At 43.8% G+C, this 19,492-nt stretch overlaps 1 protein-coding gene across 15 annotated transcripts in view; it reads left to right on the top strand.

The window, feature by feature from the left end:
- The window catches only part of CDON (cell adhesion associated, oncogene regulated), a 108,747-nt gene extending 89,447 nt beyond the window's left edge, over nt 1-19,300 (top strand). For 7 of the 15 annotated variants that reach the window (XM_008259493.4, XM_002708307.5, XM_070048239.1 and 4 more), the window contains 2 exons: nt 14,379-14,653; nt 15,541-19,300. In XM_008259493.4, coding sequence (XP_008257715.1) covers nt 14,379-14,653; nt 15,541-15,722 — 457 coding nt within the window. In that variant the 3' untranslated portion in view covers nt 15,723-19,300. Of the gene's footprint in view, nt 1-8,531; nt 8,710-8,804; nt 9,101-12,362; nt 12,395-12,481; nt 13,165-14,378; nt 14,709-15,540 lie in introns of those variants that run through there. The other 8 variants (XM_070048248.1, XM_008259484.4, XM_070048258.1 and 5 more) reach the window with 5 other exon arrangements.
- The last annotated feature ends 192 nt before the right edge of the window (nt 19,301-19,492 follow it).

Here is a 19,492-nt window from a genome sequence, read left to right as displayed (position 1 = left end):
GCTTGTCATAGACATGACCAGTTTGTCAGGAAACATGCTAAAGAACTGGTAAGATTGATTCCTGTACCTGGTAAGTAGTCAGATGGATTTAATTACAGCCGATGGCTTTGCCTGAATACGTCATTGTGTTTCTTTGTGGTTCTTGTGGCTACCAGCAGATGCTGATGCTCCCTAGACATTAGAATGGTACTGTGAGAGGACCTCTGGTCTAACAAGTTGACCTATGCTTTGCGATTGCTTTACCTGTGATCTTGGGAAAGTTCTATATGTCTCTGACGCTGCTTCCTTATCTGACAAACAGAGTATCCTAAGTAATGCTCCCAACCAAATCTGATTGTAGACTTTGGTAATATTCTGCCCATCCTCCTGTCTTTATGTTGAGGTATCATCTTAGTACCAATAATGCGTTTTATTTGCTGAAAAGGATTTAAATGATCTCTGTCATCTTGCATTCATGGCCACTTATGTGTGGGAGTGGGTGAGTGCATAATATTTGAAGGCTTTTCCTTATACATAGCTTTTTTTTTCTTTTGGACAATTGCATTTCTATTAACTTTCAAGTTGATTTTCGCATTTCATGTTTTGGAGTTTTACTATTATCTGGAAACATGGGTAAACTCTCTTCAGCTTGGAAAAATTAGCTTGTATCTTTCCCTGGCTTAAATTTTATTTCTGCCCAAGAATGTACCTGTGTAGGGCATGTCTATAATTTCTTGTCTTGCCTCTATGGTTAATTCATGTCCCCAATAGCTCCTAGAGCTGTTGCATGATTTTGACTTAATAATTGGACAGATATATATTAGTGAGTCCCTACTTTCAACTCTGGAAAACTCAAATTATTAAGTTTCACTCTCTAACTCTTAACATTGAGAACAAATATCTCCCTCAAAATGTAATAAACTTGAGTGCTGAGAAGTAGATAACACAAGAGGAGTTTAAAAAAATCTATGGTGAAATGAACTTAAAATATAAGCTTATTTTGGTCCAAAATTTTATGAAATACATAGGTTTTCCACAATATGCACTTCCACGAACCTTTTGAAGTACCCTCATATATATGACTTACTCCCCAGATATGCAAAATTGAGTCAACTTTTAGAATACAGGCATTATTACTGAGAACAAATTTGCATTTCCTAATGCCAACTGAAATAATGTGTACATAAAAAGAGGTGTGATTTCATTTAAGCTTTATGAGAGCTGCAAATGGGCATTGTAGAGTTTTTGGCTACTCTGCCAAAAAAAATTTACAGAGCACTAGCCAGGAGCTATAACAGATTCTGAGGTGTTTCCATGTAGAAGAAATTACAAGAGCAGTCATGGAAGTAAGAAGGATAATATTTATACAAGACTAAATATGAGTGTACTTCAAAAAGTTCATGGAAAAATGAAATTAAGAGATGTTTATTTTGCTGTAGAAATATTTTGAAATCATGTATGCGAGGAATCTTTAAAAAGTTCATGGAAAGTGTGTATTATGGAAACTAAGCATAGATTTCCAAAGTGATTTTTTTCTACCAAAGTAAATTTAGCTTTTAATTCCATTTTCTCACAAACTTTGAAGTACCCTTGTAGTTGAATTCAGTGATTCTCAAACTTTAGTGTGGATTAGATTTACTTAAAGTATTTGTAAAAACACAGATTACTAGATTATACTCAGATTATATTCTGATTCAGCATGTTGGGGGTGAAGACCTCAGAACTTGCATTTTTGATGAATTTCCCAGTGATGTTAATAGTTCAGGAGCCATGCTATGAGAAATACTGGAATGATTCGACTGGATGGGGAACTACAAGGAGAGCGTGATAGGATACAAAACTGGAAAAAATGTACTGATTACTGTATCATTGATAACCTTGAATTTCAGGTTTTAGTAGTTCATCTAATGAAAATTTATTGAGTGCCTACCACGTACTAAATACTAGCTGAAGCCCAACCTTAGGAAAACACACAGTGTAATTGATAATCAAGATTCTCAGGAGTGGGTCTTATGGCGCAGTAGGTTAACTTGCTGCTTGGGATACCCACATCCCATATTGGAATGCCTGGGATTGAGTGCTGCCTCCGCTTCCAATCTAGCTTCTGGCCAGTGTGGATCCTGGGAGATAGAAGCAGATGGCCCCAGTAGTTGGGCCGCTTATGTCCATGTAGGGGAACCAGACTAAGTTTACAGCTCCTGGATTTGACCTGTTGTGGGCATTTGAGGAAAGAACCAACAGATAGACTTTCTCATCACTTTGTTTTGACAGTGAAAGTGCAGCAGGACTTGAATAATCAAAAGAGAGATATAGATTAAATGTTGAGAGACACTGGACTAGCAGCACCATCATTGTTGGGAAGCTTTTTGAGAATAGGAGGGGTCTGTTTCAAGATGTGTTAAGGCTTGATGAACAGTGAGAATGTAAAGGTTGGATTGGAGGGAAGATATTGGTTAGGCATCTGCTTGTGCCTCTAATTCTGCCTTTCAAATAAATAAATAAATATTTTTAAAAGATTTATTTATTTATTTGAAAGGCAGAGATACAGAGAGAGAAGGAGAGGGAGAGAGAGACAGAGAGAGAGAGGCAGAGAGAGAGCTCTTTCATCTGCTGGTTCACTCCCCAAATGGCTGCAATGGCCAGGGCTGGGCCAGGCTGAAACCAGGAGCCAGGAGCTTCTTCCAGTTCTCCCATGTGGATGCAGGGGCCCAAGGACTTGGGCCATCTTCTGCTGCTCTCTCAGGCTCATTAGCAGGGAGCTGGATTGGAAGTGGAGCAGCCAGGGCTTGAGCCTGTGCCCATTTGGGATGCTGATACTGCAGGCAGAAGCTTAACCTTCTATGCCACATGACTGGCCCCTGGATATTCTTTTTATAAGAGATCTCTTGTTTGTTATTATTATTGTTTACTTTTTGCCTTGACATATCTTCAGGGAATGATAAAGGTGGGGAAAGGAGAAGGAGAAATAAGGAGAGTGAGAAAGGAAAAGAGGACCTATTGTTTCATTCGTTTAACAAACCTTCATTGAAGGTCTCTCACGGGCCAGGCACCAAGCAAGCTGCTGGGGACATGGTGGTGAACATCACAGGCAGTGTCCCCTGCCTGAGTGAGTAGAGCTTAGAGTTTGGTAGAAGGTCCCTATCTTTTTTACAAAATGCCATAAATTATGAAATTGAATATGCTATGAAAACTGATGCCTTGAAGTAAAAGATGAGAGGAAAGACCTCCATAAGCAAGTGATATTTTGCCAAACTCTGAAGAATTTGTAAAATATGGTATGAGGGAAGAGGAGAGGTCAAAAGCTTTCCAGGCAGAGGTACTGTTGTACACGGTCCCTAAAGCAGAATGCCTGAATCCTCAAAGAATTGCAACAGGGCTCATCTAGCAGGGACCTCGTAGGTGAAGGGATCAGAGTTTAAACCCGAGTAAAATCAGGTCCTAGAGCCAAGGACATGAAAGACATGAACAGGACCATGTTGTGATAGAACCCAGACTTTTTTTTTTTTTTTTTTTTTTTGACAGGTAGAGTTATAGACAGTGAGAGAGAGACGGAGAAAGGTCTTTCTTCCATTGGTTCACTCCCCAAATGGCCGCTACAGCTGGCACTGTGCCAATCCAAAGCCAGGAGCCAGGTGCTTCCTCCTGGTCTCCTATGTGGGTGCAGGGGCCCACGGGCCATCCTCCACTGCCCTTTGGGCCACAGCAGAGAGCTGGACTGGAAGAGGAGCAACCGGGACAGAATCCAGCACCCATATGGGATGCCGGCGCCGCAGGTAGATGATTAACCAAGTGAGACATGGTGCCGACCCCCCCAGACTTTTTTTTTTTTAAGATTTATTTTATTTATTTGAAAGAGTTACAGAGAGAGAGAGAGAGGGAGAGAGAGAGAGAGAATGGTCTTCCATCTGCTGGTTCACTCCCCAGATAGCAGCAATGGCCGGAGCTGTGCCGATTCAAAGCCAGGAGCCAGGAGCTTCTTCCAGGTCTCCCACGCAGGTGCAGGAGCCCAAGGACTTGTACCATCTTCCACTGCTTTCCCAGGCCATAACAGAGAGCTAGATCAGAAGTGGAGCAGCCGGGACTCGAACTAATGCCCATATGGGATGCCAGCACTGCAGGCAGCAGTCTTACCTGCTACGCCACAGCACTGGCCCCCAGAACTCAGACTTTTAAGAACATTCTGGGTGGCTGGTGTCAAGTCATAGCAGGTAAAGCTGCTGCCTGTGATGCTGGTTTGAGTCCTGGGTGCTCCACTTCCGATCCAGCTCCCTGCTGATGGCCTGAGAAAAGCAGCAGAATATCACCCAAGTGTTTGAGCCCTGCCACCCACATGGGATACTGGAAGAAGCTCCTGGCTCCTGTCTCTGTCTCTCTTTTCTCCTCCCTCCATGTCTTTCTCCTTCTCTCTCCCTCTCTGTAGCTCTTTCAAAGAGATAAATGAATCTTAAAACAAAAAACAACACTCTGGGTCCAATTTGGAGAATAAATCAGATAGGGCATGAGAGGAGACTAGGGGACCAATCAGATGTCAGATGAGAAACAGTGGACTAGGGCAGTGACACTGATACGGGAGAAGTCAGTGAATTTGAGAGATGTAGCCTTTAGAAGTAGAAAAGGCTAAGTGATTTAAAAGACACAAGAAATGGATTGAGGAGGCCAGCGTAGTGGGAGTGAATCATAGCTGGGTCCAGGAAATCAGTGCAGTTAGGAAACACTGCAGGAGAGTTACCCCCTAATATGCTCTTGGGGGTCAGTCTCTTACATGGAGGGGTGCCTCATCAAACTCACCATTCCTACTTCACAGACAGCCAACAGCCAGAGTCTGGCCCAGGGCCTCTTCCCTGTGGACTTGGCCTGCACTGCGCCCTGCCACTCCGGGGTCGTGTTGTTCTCCCTTCTCAGATGTAAACTTAAACGTATTTCTTGGAGTGGGCCTTTAAGAGACACTTCATTGCCAAGCCGCAGCCCCCTTTATCATCTCTCTGTTTGGTCATAACTGTCTGCAGAGGAACGTTTGCCTGTTGGGTCTAAACTGAAGCAGTGATGTGAAAAATTGAGACCAGGTTAAGAGAAGCAGTCTGTGGAGAAGCTGTATTTGATTCGCGGACTTTTGTGACATGTTAAAGATGACTGCCTGCTTCTCTGTTTTCCGTGAACTTGAAGCCTTTTCAGGTTTTTTTTTTTTTTTTTTTTTTTTTTTTTTTTTTTAAAGATTTTATTTATTTGAGAGGCAGAGTTACAGATAGGGAGAGGGAGGGAGAAAGAAAGAAAGGTCTTCCTTCTGCTGATTCACTCCCCAAATGGCTGCAACAGCCGGAGCTGGACCGATCCAAAGCCAGGGGCCAGGAGCTTTATCTGGGTCTCCCACGCTGGTGCAGGGGCTCAAACACTTGGGCCATTTTCCAATGCTTTCCCAGGCTATAAGCAGAAAACTAGATCAGAAGAGAAGCAGCCAGGACCTGAACTGGCTCCCATACAGGATGCAGCGCTGTAGGCATTGGCTTAACTTAGTATGCCACAGCACAGCCCCCCCCCCCCACCTTTTCCGTTTTTAAGAGAGATAAGCAGTAGCTCAACGAACAGCTCAAAAGCAGTATATTTTACACAGCTTTGCGGGGAGCCAGACTTCTACACTAAACACTTAACGCAGAAATCCTTGTGCAATTTGGGCATTTCAGGAGTTACACAGGTTTAATCAAATACACAGAAGTTTTCTACCCATCTCCTCTCCTCTATTCAAAAGGCAGTGGTGCAGTTCTGGATATGTAATCAAATGTGGTTTGCTGCTTGGCTGGTTTAATGGGAAGGGGTTGACATGAAATCTGGTCTATTTACCATCAGTCTTGATAATCTGTAGCAGAGACTAGAGAGGACACTGATGAAATTCACAGATGAACGAACTAAGAGGTCCCATCCGGAAGGAAGGAGAAATTAACTTTAAGGGTCCTGGGGAGACTGGAAATGGTCAGGAAGTGGCCAAGCAGAAATCAGCTTGGAAAAATGTATATAATTCATCTGGGAAAAAAAAGTACAAGTTACCTGGCTGATAGTCAAGAGGAGAAATAAAACTATTGGGAATAGTGCTTTGGAAAGCACAGATATTACCCGCGATCTGCATGGTTTTGTGTAATGATAACTTTACACATCTGTGTGTTGCGGGCTTTGAGAGCGCTCTTTTACCAACCTGAAACCCTCCCCTGGTGGCACATATGCAGGGGGACTTCAGAAAGTTTGTGGAAAATGGAATTAAAAGATGTTTGTTTTGTTGCTAGAAGTCTTTTTAAAATCCATGCACGTAAGGAGTCTTTAAAAAGTGGAAAATGCATCCTATGAACAAACTAAGTATCGATTTCAGAATTACTTTGTGCTGAAATAAGCTTGTCTTTTAGTTCCATTTTCCACGACTTGAAGTACACATGTAGTATGTAGGGATGACCATGAGAGCCTTTAATTACAGTAGTTTTTTCAGGCCTAGAGCTTGGTCTACCCAGTTTTTTAAGGATGAAGCAATGACTTTTCCAGGACACCTAAACTCCTAGCAGGTCACTGTTTCAGGATTCAACCCCTCTCCTCTTTCTGACCATGTGGCTACTTCAGAACCAGCCACAAAGCCAAAGGAAGGAAACAAAGCCCAAGCCCCCGCTTCTGTTGTGTCCGTGGTAATCTGCTCATGGCCCAAAGAAAATGGGCCTGGTTTTCTAAACTGATCAGCACCTTCCTTTTGGGGCAGTTGTTTATCTCCCCAAATCTGTCCCCTACTTCTTGTATGCAGGCTGTGGTCAGAGTCAGGGAGAATTGCTTTTGGTCTTATATTAAGTTTGGGTTCATGGCAGCTCACCACATTCACTGATGCACTCAGTCATTCATGGTCAGCCAACCTTTGTTGTCATCTTACATGTGACAGTTACTGATAAATTAATTCCCCCCATTCTAACGCTGGGGTCACTGCAGCATCCAACAGATGGAGTGAGAGTGGAGGAGAGCCATGGCCTTGGAGGAATGTCATCAGGTCCTGCTGCATAATAACTGATAAGTCTCACCCCCGCCCCCACCCTGCCCCAGAAAAGGAGCTGAGTCAGCACAATGGCAGACACAGGGACTAGAGACGGCAGAGGAGAGCTGCACAGTAAAACAAGCCACCACCAAGACGTAACAGTTTCAGGAGTCTCAAGAGCATGTGCATGAAAATAATATCACACACCCGAGAGATGCATGGGGAGTAAGCATTTTGCCTTCCAGGGATAATCAAAAGAGGAAGCGTAATACAGCACTCATCTAATCATCTAATCAGAGTCACTCTGTATGTAATCATTCTTAACAAATACTCAACTGTATAATTAGAAATGGATACATCTCTCGAAGTATTTCAGGGGTGAAATATCCAAAATATGTTTAGTTAAACTACTAATGTCTGCCAAGCATAACCCCACACAGCTCTTCTCATTGATATTTCTTGGTCTGTGATGTACAAATTACAGGGTGAAGAAAAATATTTGTGTGTGTGGGTGACATATTATAATAGAGTCACTTTCTGTCTTGTGAGTTGGCCCTACAGGCCCTCCCCATTTACTAAAAGGTGTCTTAGTTAACTGCTAGGTCCCAGTCCACCTGGCTTCTTACAGAACAGCACAGATTTTATATGTGGTGAGATGCACAGAGTTCCATTTACTCAGTGTTTTTAAACTTAAAAAAATAGTTTGGCTGCATCAGAGGTGGCTCAGTGAAAATATTCTCTCTACCTTATGCCAACAGTAATTACATTAGAAAGATCACTTGAGCAGATAGTGAAATTACAGACTGTTTTCGTTCTATAAACTATGAAGTGTGCTTTGTGAGAGCATCTTACTGTGTGTTGTATATTTGCAGGCATTTATGCTGTTTGCTCTAAACTCTTGTAGATCTGGATCTCACTTTTACAGATTTTTTTGTGATCATCTGATTGTTTTAGAAATTGTCATTACAGCATTGTCAGTAAAAGGATTGTCGTTACATGCTAGACCTAATTATCTTCAGAACCGAGCTCAGATTCTTTTTTTGTTTAAAGACTATGTCCCCTGTGCTTCTGTCTCAACACGGAACACCCAAGTTAAAGCCATTTTTGTGTTGATGATGTAGATATCTGGAATTGAACTGAAAATAATGTAACCAAATTATTTACATTTGGTTAGGTAAGTGGTTAATAACCAGTGATTATGACTTAGACTCAACTACTAGTAAACTTCACATCAGTGTGGTTTGTCATGCTGCCATTTGGGTTATCATCCCTTTGCAAAATTCACTCAAATTATGATCTCAGCATCACCACCACGCTGGGCACTGAGAGTCACAGTTCAGGGTAGAAGTAAACACTGCCGTCTCACTCACCTGAAAAACACAAGAGCTGGTAGTGGGAAATCGTCCTCCTGAGTCTTGCTGAGTAGCTATATAACGTCTTTAAAAGCGGAGCTGTGTTAGGTGTGTGTGCTTGCTCCTGGTATGCAACACCTGTGTCAGCACCGATCCTCGTGCCTGGTGCCATGGCCCGAGCTCTTCTGCCTCACCCACTCCCGCAGTCCTGCCCCATCCATGGAACTTCACCTGCTGACAGCATCACAGTGTAGTCAAACGCTTAGGCTGCCGTTGGACGGCATTCACAAATCTCAACCCACAATTTTGCTTCGAGTTGAAGAAAAGAGCAGAAAAAGAGAAACTGGAAGGAAAGAAGCAGGACGTAAGGCATCTCATTGTCTGGTGAGTCGCCCTTGCTCTTTTATGTCAACGTTAAGAAATTCATTCTTATTAGATCTGTATAAGCAGACTGTTAATTTATAATGTTTTGGTTGTAGGGAACTGCCCAGGTTTCCCAGCTCCTGGCAAATACCCTGGTTTTACCTCCAGATTCTTGCAGAGAAGTGGAACATCACCGAAGAAGCGCGCGCAGTGTTCTCCGCCTTCCCGCTTGGGGGATTTTACTCAGTGCCTGCCTGTGCTGTCCTGGGCTTTACCAGACACTGAGGACAGCCACTGCCTCAGACTGACGTTTTAAGTCAGACAACTTGGAAGCCGACAGTTACGGACTAACCTAGAGAATCAATCTGAGCCAGCAGGGGGAAAACTGATATTGTGATGCAAACGCTGAAGGGTGAGTGTATCAGTTCATTCCCAGCTGTAGTGCATGTCGTCTCCCTGGCGGATATGGGCAGCTGTCAGCACTAATTAGTTTAATTATTGCTCCCCAATCTCTCTCTCTCAAAGGTTTATTTTATTTATCTGAAAGTGTTAGAGACAGAGAGGTCCTCCATCTGTCACTCCTCAGATGGCTGCCATGGCTGGGGCTTGGCCAGGCCAAAGCCAAGGAGCCAGGAGCTTCCTCCCAGTCACCCACGTGGTACAGGGACCTAAGCACTAGGGCCAGCATCCACTGCTTTCCCAGGCACATCAGCAGGGAGCTGAACTGGAAGTGGAGCAGCCAGGACATGAACTGGGGTGCCTGTATGGGATGCCAGCATTGCTTTAGCCACTGTGCCACGACATTGGCCACTCCCTAATCGTTAATTTACTTGCCTGAGAAAAAGGGTATAAAAAATCTGATGTTTGGGGCCAGCGCTGTGGCAAAGAAGGTAAAGCTGCTGCCTGCAGGGCCGGCATCCCATATGGGCTCCGGTTTGAGTCCTGGCTGCTCCACTTCCGGTCCAGCTCCCTGCTAGTGTACCTGGAAAAGCAGTAGAAGATGGCCCAAGTTCATGGGCCTGCTACCCATGTGGGAGACCTGGAAGAAGCTCTTGGGTTTGGCCTAGCCCAGCCCTAGCCAGTTTGGCCATTTGGGGAATGAACCAGTGATGGAAGATCTCTCTCTCCCTCTCTTTCTCTTTCCTTCTCTCTCTGGATCTCTACCTTTCAAATAAATAAAAATAAATCTTTTAAAAAAGTATTAAAAAGTCTGATTTTCCAATGTTATGTATTTTTAAAAATATTTTTTCAGGTTTTGGATGTGATTTACTAGGAGGGTATTTCAAAAAGTTCATGGAAAAAATGGATTGAAAAGATTTTTTCTTTTTAAATAATTGGAAATACATGCATATGAGGCATCTTCAGAAGGTTCATGAAAAATGTGTTGTGAAAAAATGCATGGATTTTGAAAATTTTTGCACCAAAATCAACTTTTTAAATTTCATTTTTATGTGACCTTTTTAAAATACTGATGTGTGTACTTGGTGCTGGACAGAATGACTTTAGCTACAGTCTAATGTAAATTCATCCTTTGATCATTTCCCAGACATACAAATACTGTAGAAATTTTAATTCCATTTCTCATTCCACTACTTTCATGTTATGGTTGTCATATTTTAATTGTAGAAGTATACTTAAAATATTATAAGACATTATACTTCTCATTTTTGCAGTCAGTATTTATTCAGAATTCCTTATATTATGTTTTGTTGTTACTCATTCCTTTCTGTATTTTTTTACTTCCATGTGTTCCTACTCATTTTTCTTCACATTGAGGAATTCGTCTTAGTACTTTTTCTCTTTCTTTTTTTTTTTTTTTTTAAGGTAGAGTGAGCTCCCATCCAGCGACTGGTACGAGGCTGGGCGGACAGTGGGAGCTGGGAATTCAATCCAGTTCTTTCATGAGTGGCAGGGACTTTACTTGAGTCTTCACCTTGCTGCTTCCCAAGGTCTGCATTATTGGGAAGCTGGAATTAGGAGCCTGAGCTGATACCGAGGGGCCGGCGCTGTGGGGTAGTAGGTTAAGCCTCTGTCTGCGGTGCTGGCATCCCATATGGGCACCAGTTTGGGTCCTGGCTGCTCTGTTTCTGATCCAGCTCTCTGCTAATGGCCTGAGAAAGCAGTGGAGGGCGGCCCAAGTGCTTGGGCCACTGCATCCACATGGGAGACCCAGAAGAAACTCATGGATCCTGACGTCAGATCGGCCCTGCTCCTGCCATTGTGTCCATTTGAGGAGTGAACCAAAAGATGGAAGACTTTTCTTTCTGTCTCTCCCTCTCTCTGTCTGTAACTCTGCCTCTCAAATAAATAAGTAAATCTTTTAAAAAAATTAAAAAAAAAAAAAAAAAAAAAGGCTGGGGCCGGCGCCGTGGCTCACTGGGTTAATCCTCCACCTGCGGCACTGGCATCCCATATGGGCACTGGATTCTAGTCCTGGTTGCTCCTTTTCCAGTCCAGCTCTCTGCGGTGGCCCAGGAGGGTGTGGAAGATGGCCCAAGTGCTTGGGCCCCTGCACCCCCATGGGAGACCAGGAGGAAACACCTGACTCCTGGCTTTGGATTGGTGTAGCTCCGACCGTAGTGGCCATTTGCAGGGTAAACCAACGGAAGGAAGACCTTTCTCTGTGTGTCTCTCTCTCACTGTCTACAACTCTACCTGTCAAAAAAAAAAAAAAACCTGTTTCCAACAAATCATGTAGCTGTGTAAATTTCCCCAGCCAAAGATAGCTCTTTTAACGTCAGAATCCTGCTAACTCTAGTTCCATAATTGTTATTGAGTGTAATTTCCGTGATTATGAGACAATGACTCTGATGGAGTGTGGAAAGTATGTTCTCTAGCTAGAAACTTAAGGGGCTACTTTATTCTCTGCAGCAACACATCTAAAGCTCACCTTACAGTTCAGTGCTCCCAGGATCTAACATTTTCATAAATAACCTACACTGTGTGGAAACCATTGTTTCCTTGTCCAGCTCCTCAGCCGTACGGGGAGCTGGAACTCTGTTGTGTTTACCTACGTATTTTCAGTGCCTAATGTAGTACCTGACATTTGGTAAGAATTCAGCAAATATTTTTGAGTAACAGTTTCCTCTACCTAAGATTATTTTCATAGATGGATTATACTCATTAAATTCTCAGTAGTAGTAGTATGAATTCAGAAAAATTAGCCACCCCACCCCAACATTGCCCCACATTTTACCCTGTTTCAAGTCTATGGATTCCATGCGCTGAGTACATTTGGTGCCTGGGGGCTGGGAGTGTTGGGAGACAGTGGTAGAGACTAACAGTAAAGCACAAGGAAGACACTGATAACATGGATACTTTGACCTGGCTTCAGGAGATAGTGTCCACCCTTGCCAGGATCCTGGGAAAATTGTTGAAGTTCAGAGTTGAATAAAATGGACCACAGAACAAATAAGGGTGTCATGTTATTGTGGAGTCGTGACCTAGCTGGCCCAGTGCTCCGATTCTAGCTCCAGTGACTTCTTCCTTCTGTCCCAATGCTTCCTTCACTTTTTGTTGATTTACAACATGCATGGGAATGTTTGGATCATATTTGAATCAGGCATATATTTTTGTTATATTATTAAAAGTTAAAATTAGAGTCATATGTGATAATACTGTAATTAAATTTTTCTGCACAAATGAATACTTGACATACTTTGCTTTTATTCCAGATGACTGGCATGTGAATTCTACTAACTATATAGTGAGTATATTTCTCTATTTGAAACTAAAGTTAGAATTATTTACAGTAAAGGTTTGATTTACTGACATATATCTTACTCTCTTTCAGGTTCATATCCGTGTTCATGCTTAGCACTTGGTATTTCCAATCATTTGAAACAACAGAGCTGCTAATAGCAGTTGCATGGACTTCCTTTTACCGATTTTTGTACCTCCCCCCTCCCCCCAAAAAACTTAGCACTCCGTGTTTGAAGTGTGGAAATCCAAAGAATTCTTGTCTTTATTTCCTAACGTTACCCGGCTCCAGCATTCTACCGATCAGTCGTATGTGTTTCCTACCTAACTTGCGAAGCTGAATGTGATGTCCTCTTCAAGCTTTTCTTACTACCAGCTTTAGAAATAACGCCTTCTTGTAGTGGTGGAGCAGCTTGATCATCAACAGAAAATAATGATAATTTGGCAATTTGAAAATGTTGGAGAGTAACTGCAAATAGGCAGGTGCTGAACAAGAATCTAAGCTTGAGAAGCAACAGGGAGTTTGTGGAGTTTGGCCTGAGGACATTCTCCATTCTGGAGGCAAAGGCTCAGATGGTGTCAGAGCACTGAGTTTGATACCAGCAGAACAAACTGAAAATTACAGGGAAAATACCAGTTAAATAATGCAAAGAAACAGAAAATTGTGATTCTCAAAGGAAGAAAAAGTCAATAGAAACAGACCCTGAGTTGACCCAAATGTCACAATTAGCGGACAGTTATGTAGCTGTTATAAATTGTTCAAGAACTTAAAAGGAAGATATTTATATAATAAATGAACATGGGGGAATTCAAACTGAGAAACATATTTTTAAAAAAAGAAGAATAAAAGGAAATTACGGAGCTGAAAATTGTACAGTAACTGGAATGGGAGGTTTTCTGGATGTGCTTAACAGTGGATTGGAGACCACAGATGAGGGAGCCAGTGAACTAAATGATAAATCAAATGAAAATATCCATTGTGAAGAACAGAAAGAAAAAATGTTGGGGCCGGTGCTGTGGCGTAGCCCGTAAGGCCACCACCTTTAGTGCCAGCATGTCATATGGGCGCCAGTTTGAATCCCGGCTGCTCTACTTCCGATCCAGCTCTCTGCTATGGCCTGGGAAAGCAGTGGAAGATGGCCCAAGTTCTTAGGCCCCTGCACCGCGTGGGAGACCTGGAAGAAGCTCCTGGCTCCTGGCTTCGGATTGGCACAGCTCCGACCATCACAGCCAACTGGGGAGTGAACCAGCTGATGGAAGACCTCTCTCTCCTCTCTCTGCCTTTCCTTCTCTCTCTGTGTAACTCTGACTTTCAAGTAAATAAATAAATCTTTTAAAAAAGTGTTTAAAAAAACCACACATCTTAGTTGAAGGCAGGAATAAACACTGAGCAGGAAGGAAGTAAAATACTCAGGGCTAATAAATTCTAACAATAATGCAGTGAATAATACTGGAAAACATTTTAAATCTTGAATTTCAAATATCTAATCCTTGTTGTTTCCTCCAGGGAGATAAAAAGAAACCATTTGATTTCCAAGCAGTGTGTTTGTATTGATTCTCATGAGGTCTTTTTCTCTCATGTGGCCATGAGTTTCTTACTTTCTGCCCACTTCTTCCTCTTTTTCTAATACTTGGCAGTGGCCAGTGCCTTTTGTGTGCTGTGTTTGAAAGCCAGTTAATAATGAAATGGTTAGCGGCTTCTGACAACAGAACCAATGGCTTCTGACAGCTTTAAGACAAAGGAAGCACGTAAGATAGGTCATCTTCAGGGGTTCTGTTCATAAGTGATTGGCCTTTTGATGCATTTTCTTATTGTATTCCACCTTAAAATTTTTGGGTTCTTGACACTGAAATCATAGTGAATCATTTGGTAATGTTTAAGCATCAATCTTTGAATTTGTCAATAGAGAATACCAAGTGATATTTCACATATAAGCTTACTGTATTGATCCCTGTAGACAGATGTGTTTCTTGTGGTTTAAACCCTGCAGGTGTTTCACCAAAACCAACAGCACTTTCAACAGCAGCTCCCTTCCCGTGGTCCCCGTGGCAGCACCTTACCCCCAGGATGGGTTGGAGATGAAGCCCCTCAATCACATGAAGATGTCTGTGTGCCTGGCTGCCACCCTCCCTGACTGCGGCCAGTTACCTGAGGGAAGCAGCAAGGACAGCGTGGCACCGACGCCTGCTCTGCACACCTGCTGTCAGGACAACACACGTGACATCAACTCGGATTGCACAGAAGATACAGCAGAGTTCACTAGAGGTGTGGGGAGCGTTGGAAACCTTGAGCTTCCAGAGAGTCTGCAGTGAGCTAAAAAGTGTGTAAGGGAAGGTGGTGTATGATAAGCGCAGATCTTTCTTTTCTTTTCAAGATGTATTTATTTATTCGAAAGGCAGAGTGATAGAGGGAGCAGGAGACAGAGACCTATCCTCCGGTTCACTTCCCAGATGGCTGCAATGGCCAGGGCTGGGCCAGGCTGAAGCCAGGAGCCTGGAGTTCCATCTTAATCTCCTACGTGAGTGGCAGAGACTCAGGCCATCCTCTGCTGTTTCCTCAGGCACATGAGCAGGGGGCTGTGTTGGGAGCACAGCAACCAGGACTTGAACTGGTGCTCTGATACGGGATGCCGGCATTATAGGTGTCGGCTTAGCTTACTGTGCCACGGTGCCAGCCCCAGCTCATAGCTGTCTTAAGAGCTGGGAGGGTACTTCACGGGAAGATTGGACTAGACAGAAGCACTCTTTGGAATTCTTTCTTTACTTATATCCTTCGTCTCGGGCTGTTAATCTAATCACAGGTTGGGGGCCATGTCCGATAGGCTCTGATTCAGTTTGCACCTGCACAGATGACTTGCTGGAAGAATGCATTGCAAACATTGGTCTTAGCGTTGTTTCTGGAGTTGTAGCCTTTCTTTCTGGTGCTTATTTTGGGACTTTTAAGGGGTTTGGTTTCATCCCAGATGAACTGTATAACTATTCATGAAAATGCAACTTGTTTTAAACCCTTTAAACCCACTGTCTCCCTCAAATTCAAAACAAGCACGATTAGGCTCTACGTTGGCTTATTACATTTTCTTCATTGCCTAAAGTAGTGTTTTTAAAAACAGCCTTTATCCTCTCATAACGCTCCCAAACTTTTCTCTTTTTCAGGAGACAGCTGTGTCCATTCAGAAACAGAGAACAAAATTCTAAGTTGGAATCCTCTTGCTCTGCCGCCTGTCTCAGAGGACAGCACGGAAAACACAGCATGGCCCTGCCCTGGCATCCCTCTGGCCAGCGCGTCCGGAGTCCTTCCGCAACCCCAGGGAACCTACGGCTGTGCGGACGGCTAGTAACGCTCCTGCTTCCGGACAGTGACTGCACACACCAGGCCTGGGGATGAGCTGCAGGAAGGGCGTGAATTCCAATCAGAGAAAATCGTTATTTATTTTTTCTTTGTAGTAGTAATGTCATATGAATGTATCTTAAAATGTGTGCCCTTTTATATTATTTATGCCTTCAAACTTTCCTTGCCCGTCCCCTCCTCCCCCTTGTTTGCGTAGTTCTCAGCCATCCGGAGAGCATTCCACGTTTTCCAGCAGCCTCAGTGACCACGGGAGCTCCTCCGGGTTGGGATGCGGGCTGCCGGCTGGTCCTGTGAGGGCAGGGTTGCACAGGCTGTGGAGTCAGGTTTGCAGATGGACAGCTGCCTGTCAGTATTGTGAGAGCAGATTTTGAAATCCACCACAGTTGTGACCTCATGTTTATCGTAGCAGGTCTGGCTGATGAGTTTTCTAAAAGTGCCTTTCACTAGTGACCACCTGGCCTGTTGACTTTCTGTGTGCTCACGGGCACAGGTAGTGATGAGCCTTCTAGGCAGTGGTCGTACGCAGTGTTGTGCGTGGTCTCCCTGGAGCGTTGCAGTATGCAGAAAGGGAACCAGGGCCAGAAAGAAAAATAACGCCCTAATAACCCACTGCTTTAAAATTAAATTTACAAAATGGTCCTCATGGGACTCTTTTTGATTGTTTCTAGAAGTAGGAACAAAGTAAGACTGTACAGCAGTGGCCGGAAGAAAGGGAAGGGCTCCAGGGACCCACCTGGCGGAAGCTCCGCCATCAGCCTGGAGCGGCTCACAGCGTCACACACCTGAGAACAGTCATTTTCTCACTTCCAGTGTGGGCAAGACAGCCCAGAAGATGAGTGTCAGAAAAGACTTAGAAAAGACTTTTTTTTTTTCATTTCCTGCAGCTTTTTTTTTTTTTTTTTAAGAATATAATCATTATAAACAGGCACCTAAAGCTGTGATCAGCAAACTCAGTACATCACAGTTACCACTGCTCTGAGTGACAGGACGTTGCAGCCGCCTTTGGAAGGCTTTTCTTCTCCACACTAAAAACCACCGCAAAACGCTCCAAGTGTGTTCCAAAGCTCCAGTCAAGCTTTAGCGGCACACTGTGCCTTTTTGGATCGTGCATCCATTGGGGAAAGAAAGAAAAAATTATTCTCTTGATGTAGAACAAGCAGTTCCAGCCTCAGTGTAACAATTTTACAGTTTCCCAGAAAGTTGCAGTGGAATAGAATACTATGTTAATCAGCTTTCTATCTGAATACATCAGTATTCCCTTACGTATGTCTGTATGTTTTATAAATAGAACTCTGAGTGAAGACGTGCTGTTTAAGCTGGGTCACTCTGCAAGAGCTGTTTCCCAGAAGACTGTAGTGAATGTCATTTCCTAGTCGGGAATTAGGGACGCTACCGAAGCAGGTTCTACATTCCAGGTGGCCGTGCCTATAGTGTCCTACGTGTGCTCTTCATGTCCTTTACATGCAGTTAGCTGTGGAGGGAGAGAGCTGCATCCCGTGGTTCTGTGACTATCAAAGGACAAACTCCCAGTAGTACACAGATCATGAAACATAGCCTGTGTTTGCCATTCGAGTTACAGCAGTGCTGTCGTCAAGGGAGTTTTAGAAATCTGGGAAGTGTCTGTAGGCAGTCATTTTGATTCAGGAAACAGGTGAATTAGCATGAGCCTTAGGTCATAAACTGCTCTTAAAGATTTGAGTTTGATCCTGGGACTTGTCCACAAGGAATAGAAAATGACTTTACCTTTAGGGCAATCTCATTGTGGACTGCTTTATTTATATTATTAGTAACGCTGTTTTAAGTGTTATCCCTTTTATTGTATTTTATTTATAAAAATGCCTTTATATATTGAGATATATAAATATAAATATTATATATATAAAATTGTGTTTATGTTTAGGAGTTACGAGTTCTCCCTTAGTGTGAGTTGCTCTGAACTTTTATACCCTGCACAGTCACTAGAAACAGTCCTACCTAATGTCACTTCTTGAGGAAATGAGAGGTCAGAGTACAGCGTGGGAGAAAGCACTAACATGGGCTGAGTGGCTGCTATGTACCAGGCACTGCGCTTGGGGCCAGTTGCTGTTATCTCATTTAACCCCGACAACACATCTTAGGCCTTAAAATCCCCAAGTCTCATAGTGAGCCACTGAGCCTGAACTTGAGCCCAGTTTATCTGGAGCCATAATCTGTGCTCCTCCTGTTTTTCCATAGTGCTTTCCAGAAAGCACTGTGGTTCACATCCCCTTGCTGTTGTCTGCTCCTGCTGCGTTATCCCCTGAGGCCCTAACTACAGCCAGAGCAGCTGCTCCCTGTCCTGCATGGGCAGGGTGCCCTGGGCTTCCGGAAGTCCATGATTCTCCCCATCCCACCCCCTCACCCCAACCCCTGCCCAGGAATTGGATCTTCATTCAACTCAGCATGAAACCGGTCCGGCTTCTTCGTGTTCCTTTTCACCCTAGAACTCTGTGATTTTGTTAAACATCAGACTTACCCCACTCTGCTCACACCAGTTCACTCTTCCTTGTCTCCTTTCAGTTATGCACTGGTAAGTCTGATAGGTGCTGTACAGGGTACAAGTTGCATTGCAATGTCCTATACCTTTTAAAGTGGTCTTTGCAAAAAGCTTATCTTGCTCGTTTTTGTCAAATGTGTCCATGAAGACCAATGTGTCCGTCCTGGGCCCAGCGTAACACAGATCTCATTCCAGCTAACAGCACTGCCAAGAAGCTAAGTTTAGGATTGGATTTTACCTGTGTTGCTGTCTTTTAAAGCAGTGACTTTGAATTGCATGTTTTGTATCGTCGTGAAAAGTATGTTTAATTTTCCTTAAAGCTGTAATATTATGTTTGAAACTGTACATATTTTAAATGATGTAGCTTTGACAGGTTTTACTTGGTTGATACAATTTTATATTAAAAGAGAGAATGCTGCTTTCATGTAGAGTAGCCCTGTAAGATGGGATCGTCAGATACTCCCTGTTTGTACAAAACCTGCTGAGTTTGTGATTGGGTGGGGGTGGGGGGTGTCTTACTTTGAAACTCTTCCGACCCTCCACCCCTGTTGTGAAGGTCTCCAGTGTACACCCAAGAGCCCAGGGGTTAAGCCTTGCTGTTCTGACTGCAGAGATAAAGCTATGAAGGAGCAGGACCTTGGGCAAGCATTTGATAGGGAGGCTGGGAAGGTATCTCCATATGGGTCCCCATGGGGAGCTTAGCATTTCTTTGGAAGGAAGAGAGGAGTGGAGTTGAGAGAAGCAGGAGAAGGAGGCTGGGTATTTTCTCAGAATTCCTCTATTTTTACCGCTAGTCTACGATAACATCTCTGAATTCCAGGGGAGAAATCCAACCTTCTTAAAAGAAGCAGCTTTGTTTGTCCTCAAAAAGCACAAATAACACACCGAAGCCTCCAGGTTTCTCTTACCAGGCGGCCAACAGCCAGCCTCTTGGATTCGATTGCCCGTATCTTACTAAAACTTTGCCTGAAACCTTGGCCACAGTCCTGAGGGCCTGGAGGGACGCTAAGTCCCGTTTTCTAATAAAGTCTGAATCTGTGAGAACCTAAGCGGCTCCTCCAGTGTCTCGGTTTTCCGCCCCCTTCCAGGCGCGCCTTTCCCTTGCTGCTGGCAGATGCTGCCTTGGCCCCCTCGCCGTTCTGTCTCATCTATGTCCCCTGTGGAGGCCGCTCCCAGGCCTGACTCCGCAGTCAGCTGAACAAGGCTTTGTTTGTGCTTCCCCCAGATTTCAGGCGCACGCA

Source organism: Oryctolagus cuniculus, chromosome 1 (assembly GCF_964237555.1).
Source record: "Oryctolagus cuniculus chromosome 1, mOryCun1.1, whole genome shotgun sequence".
NCBI lineage: Eukaryota > Metazoa > Chordata > Mammalia > Lagomorpha > Leporidae > Oryctolagus > Oryctolagus cuniculus.
The sequence above is the reverse complement of the archived record's forward strand: the minus strand, read 5'-3'. Positions and strand labels throughout refer to the sequence as shown.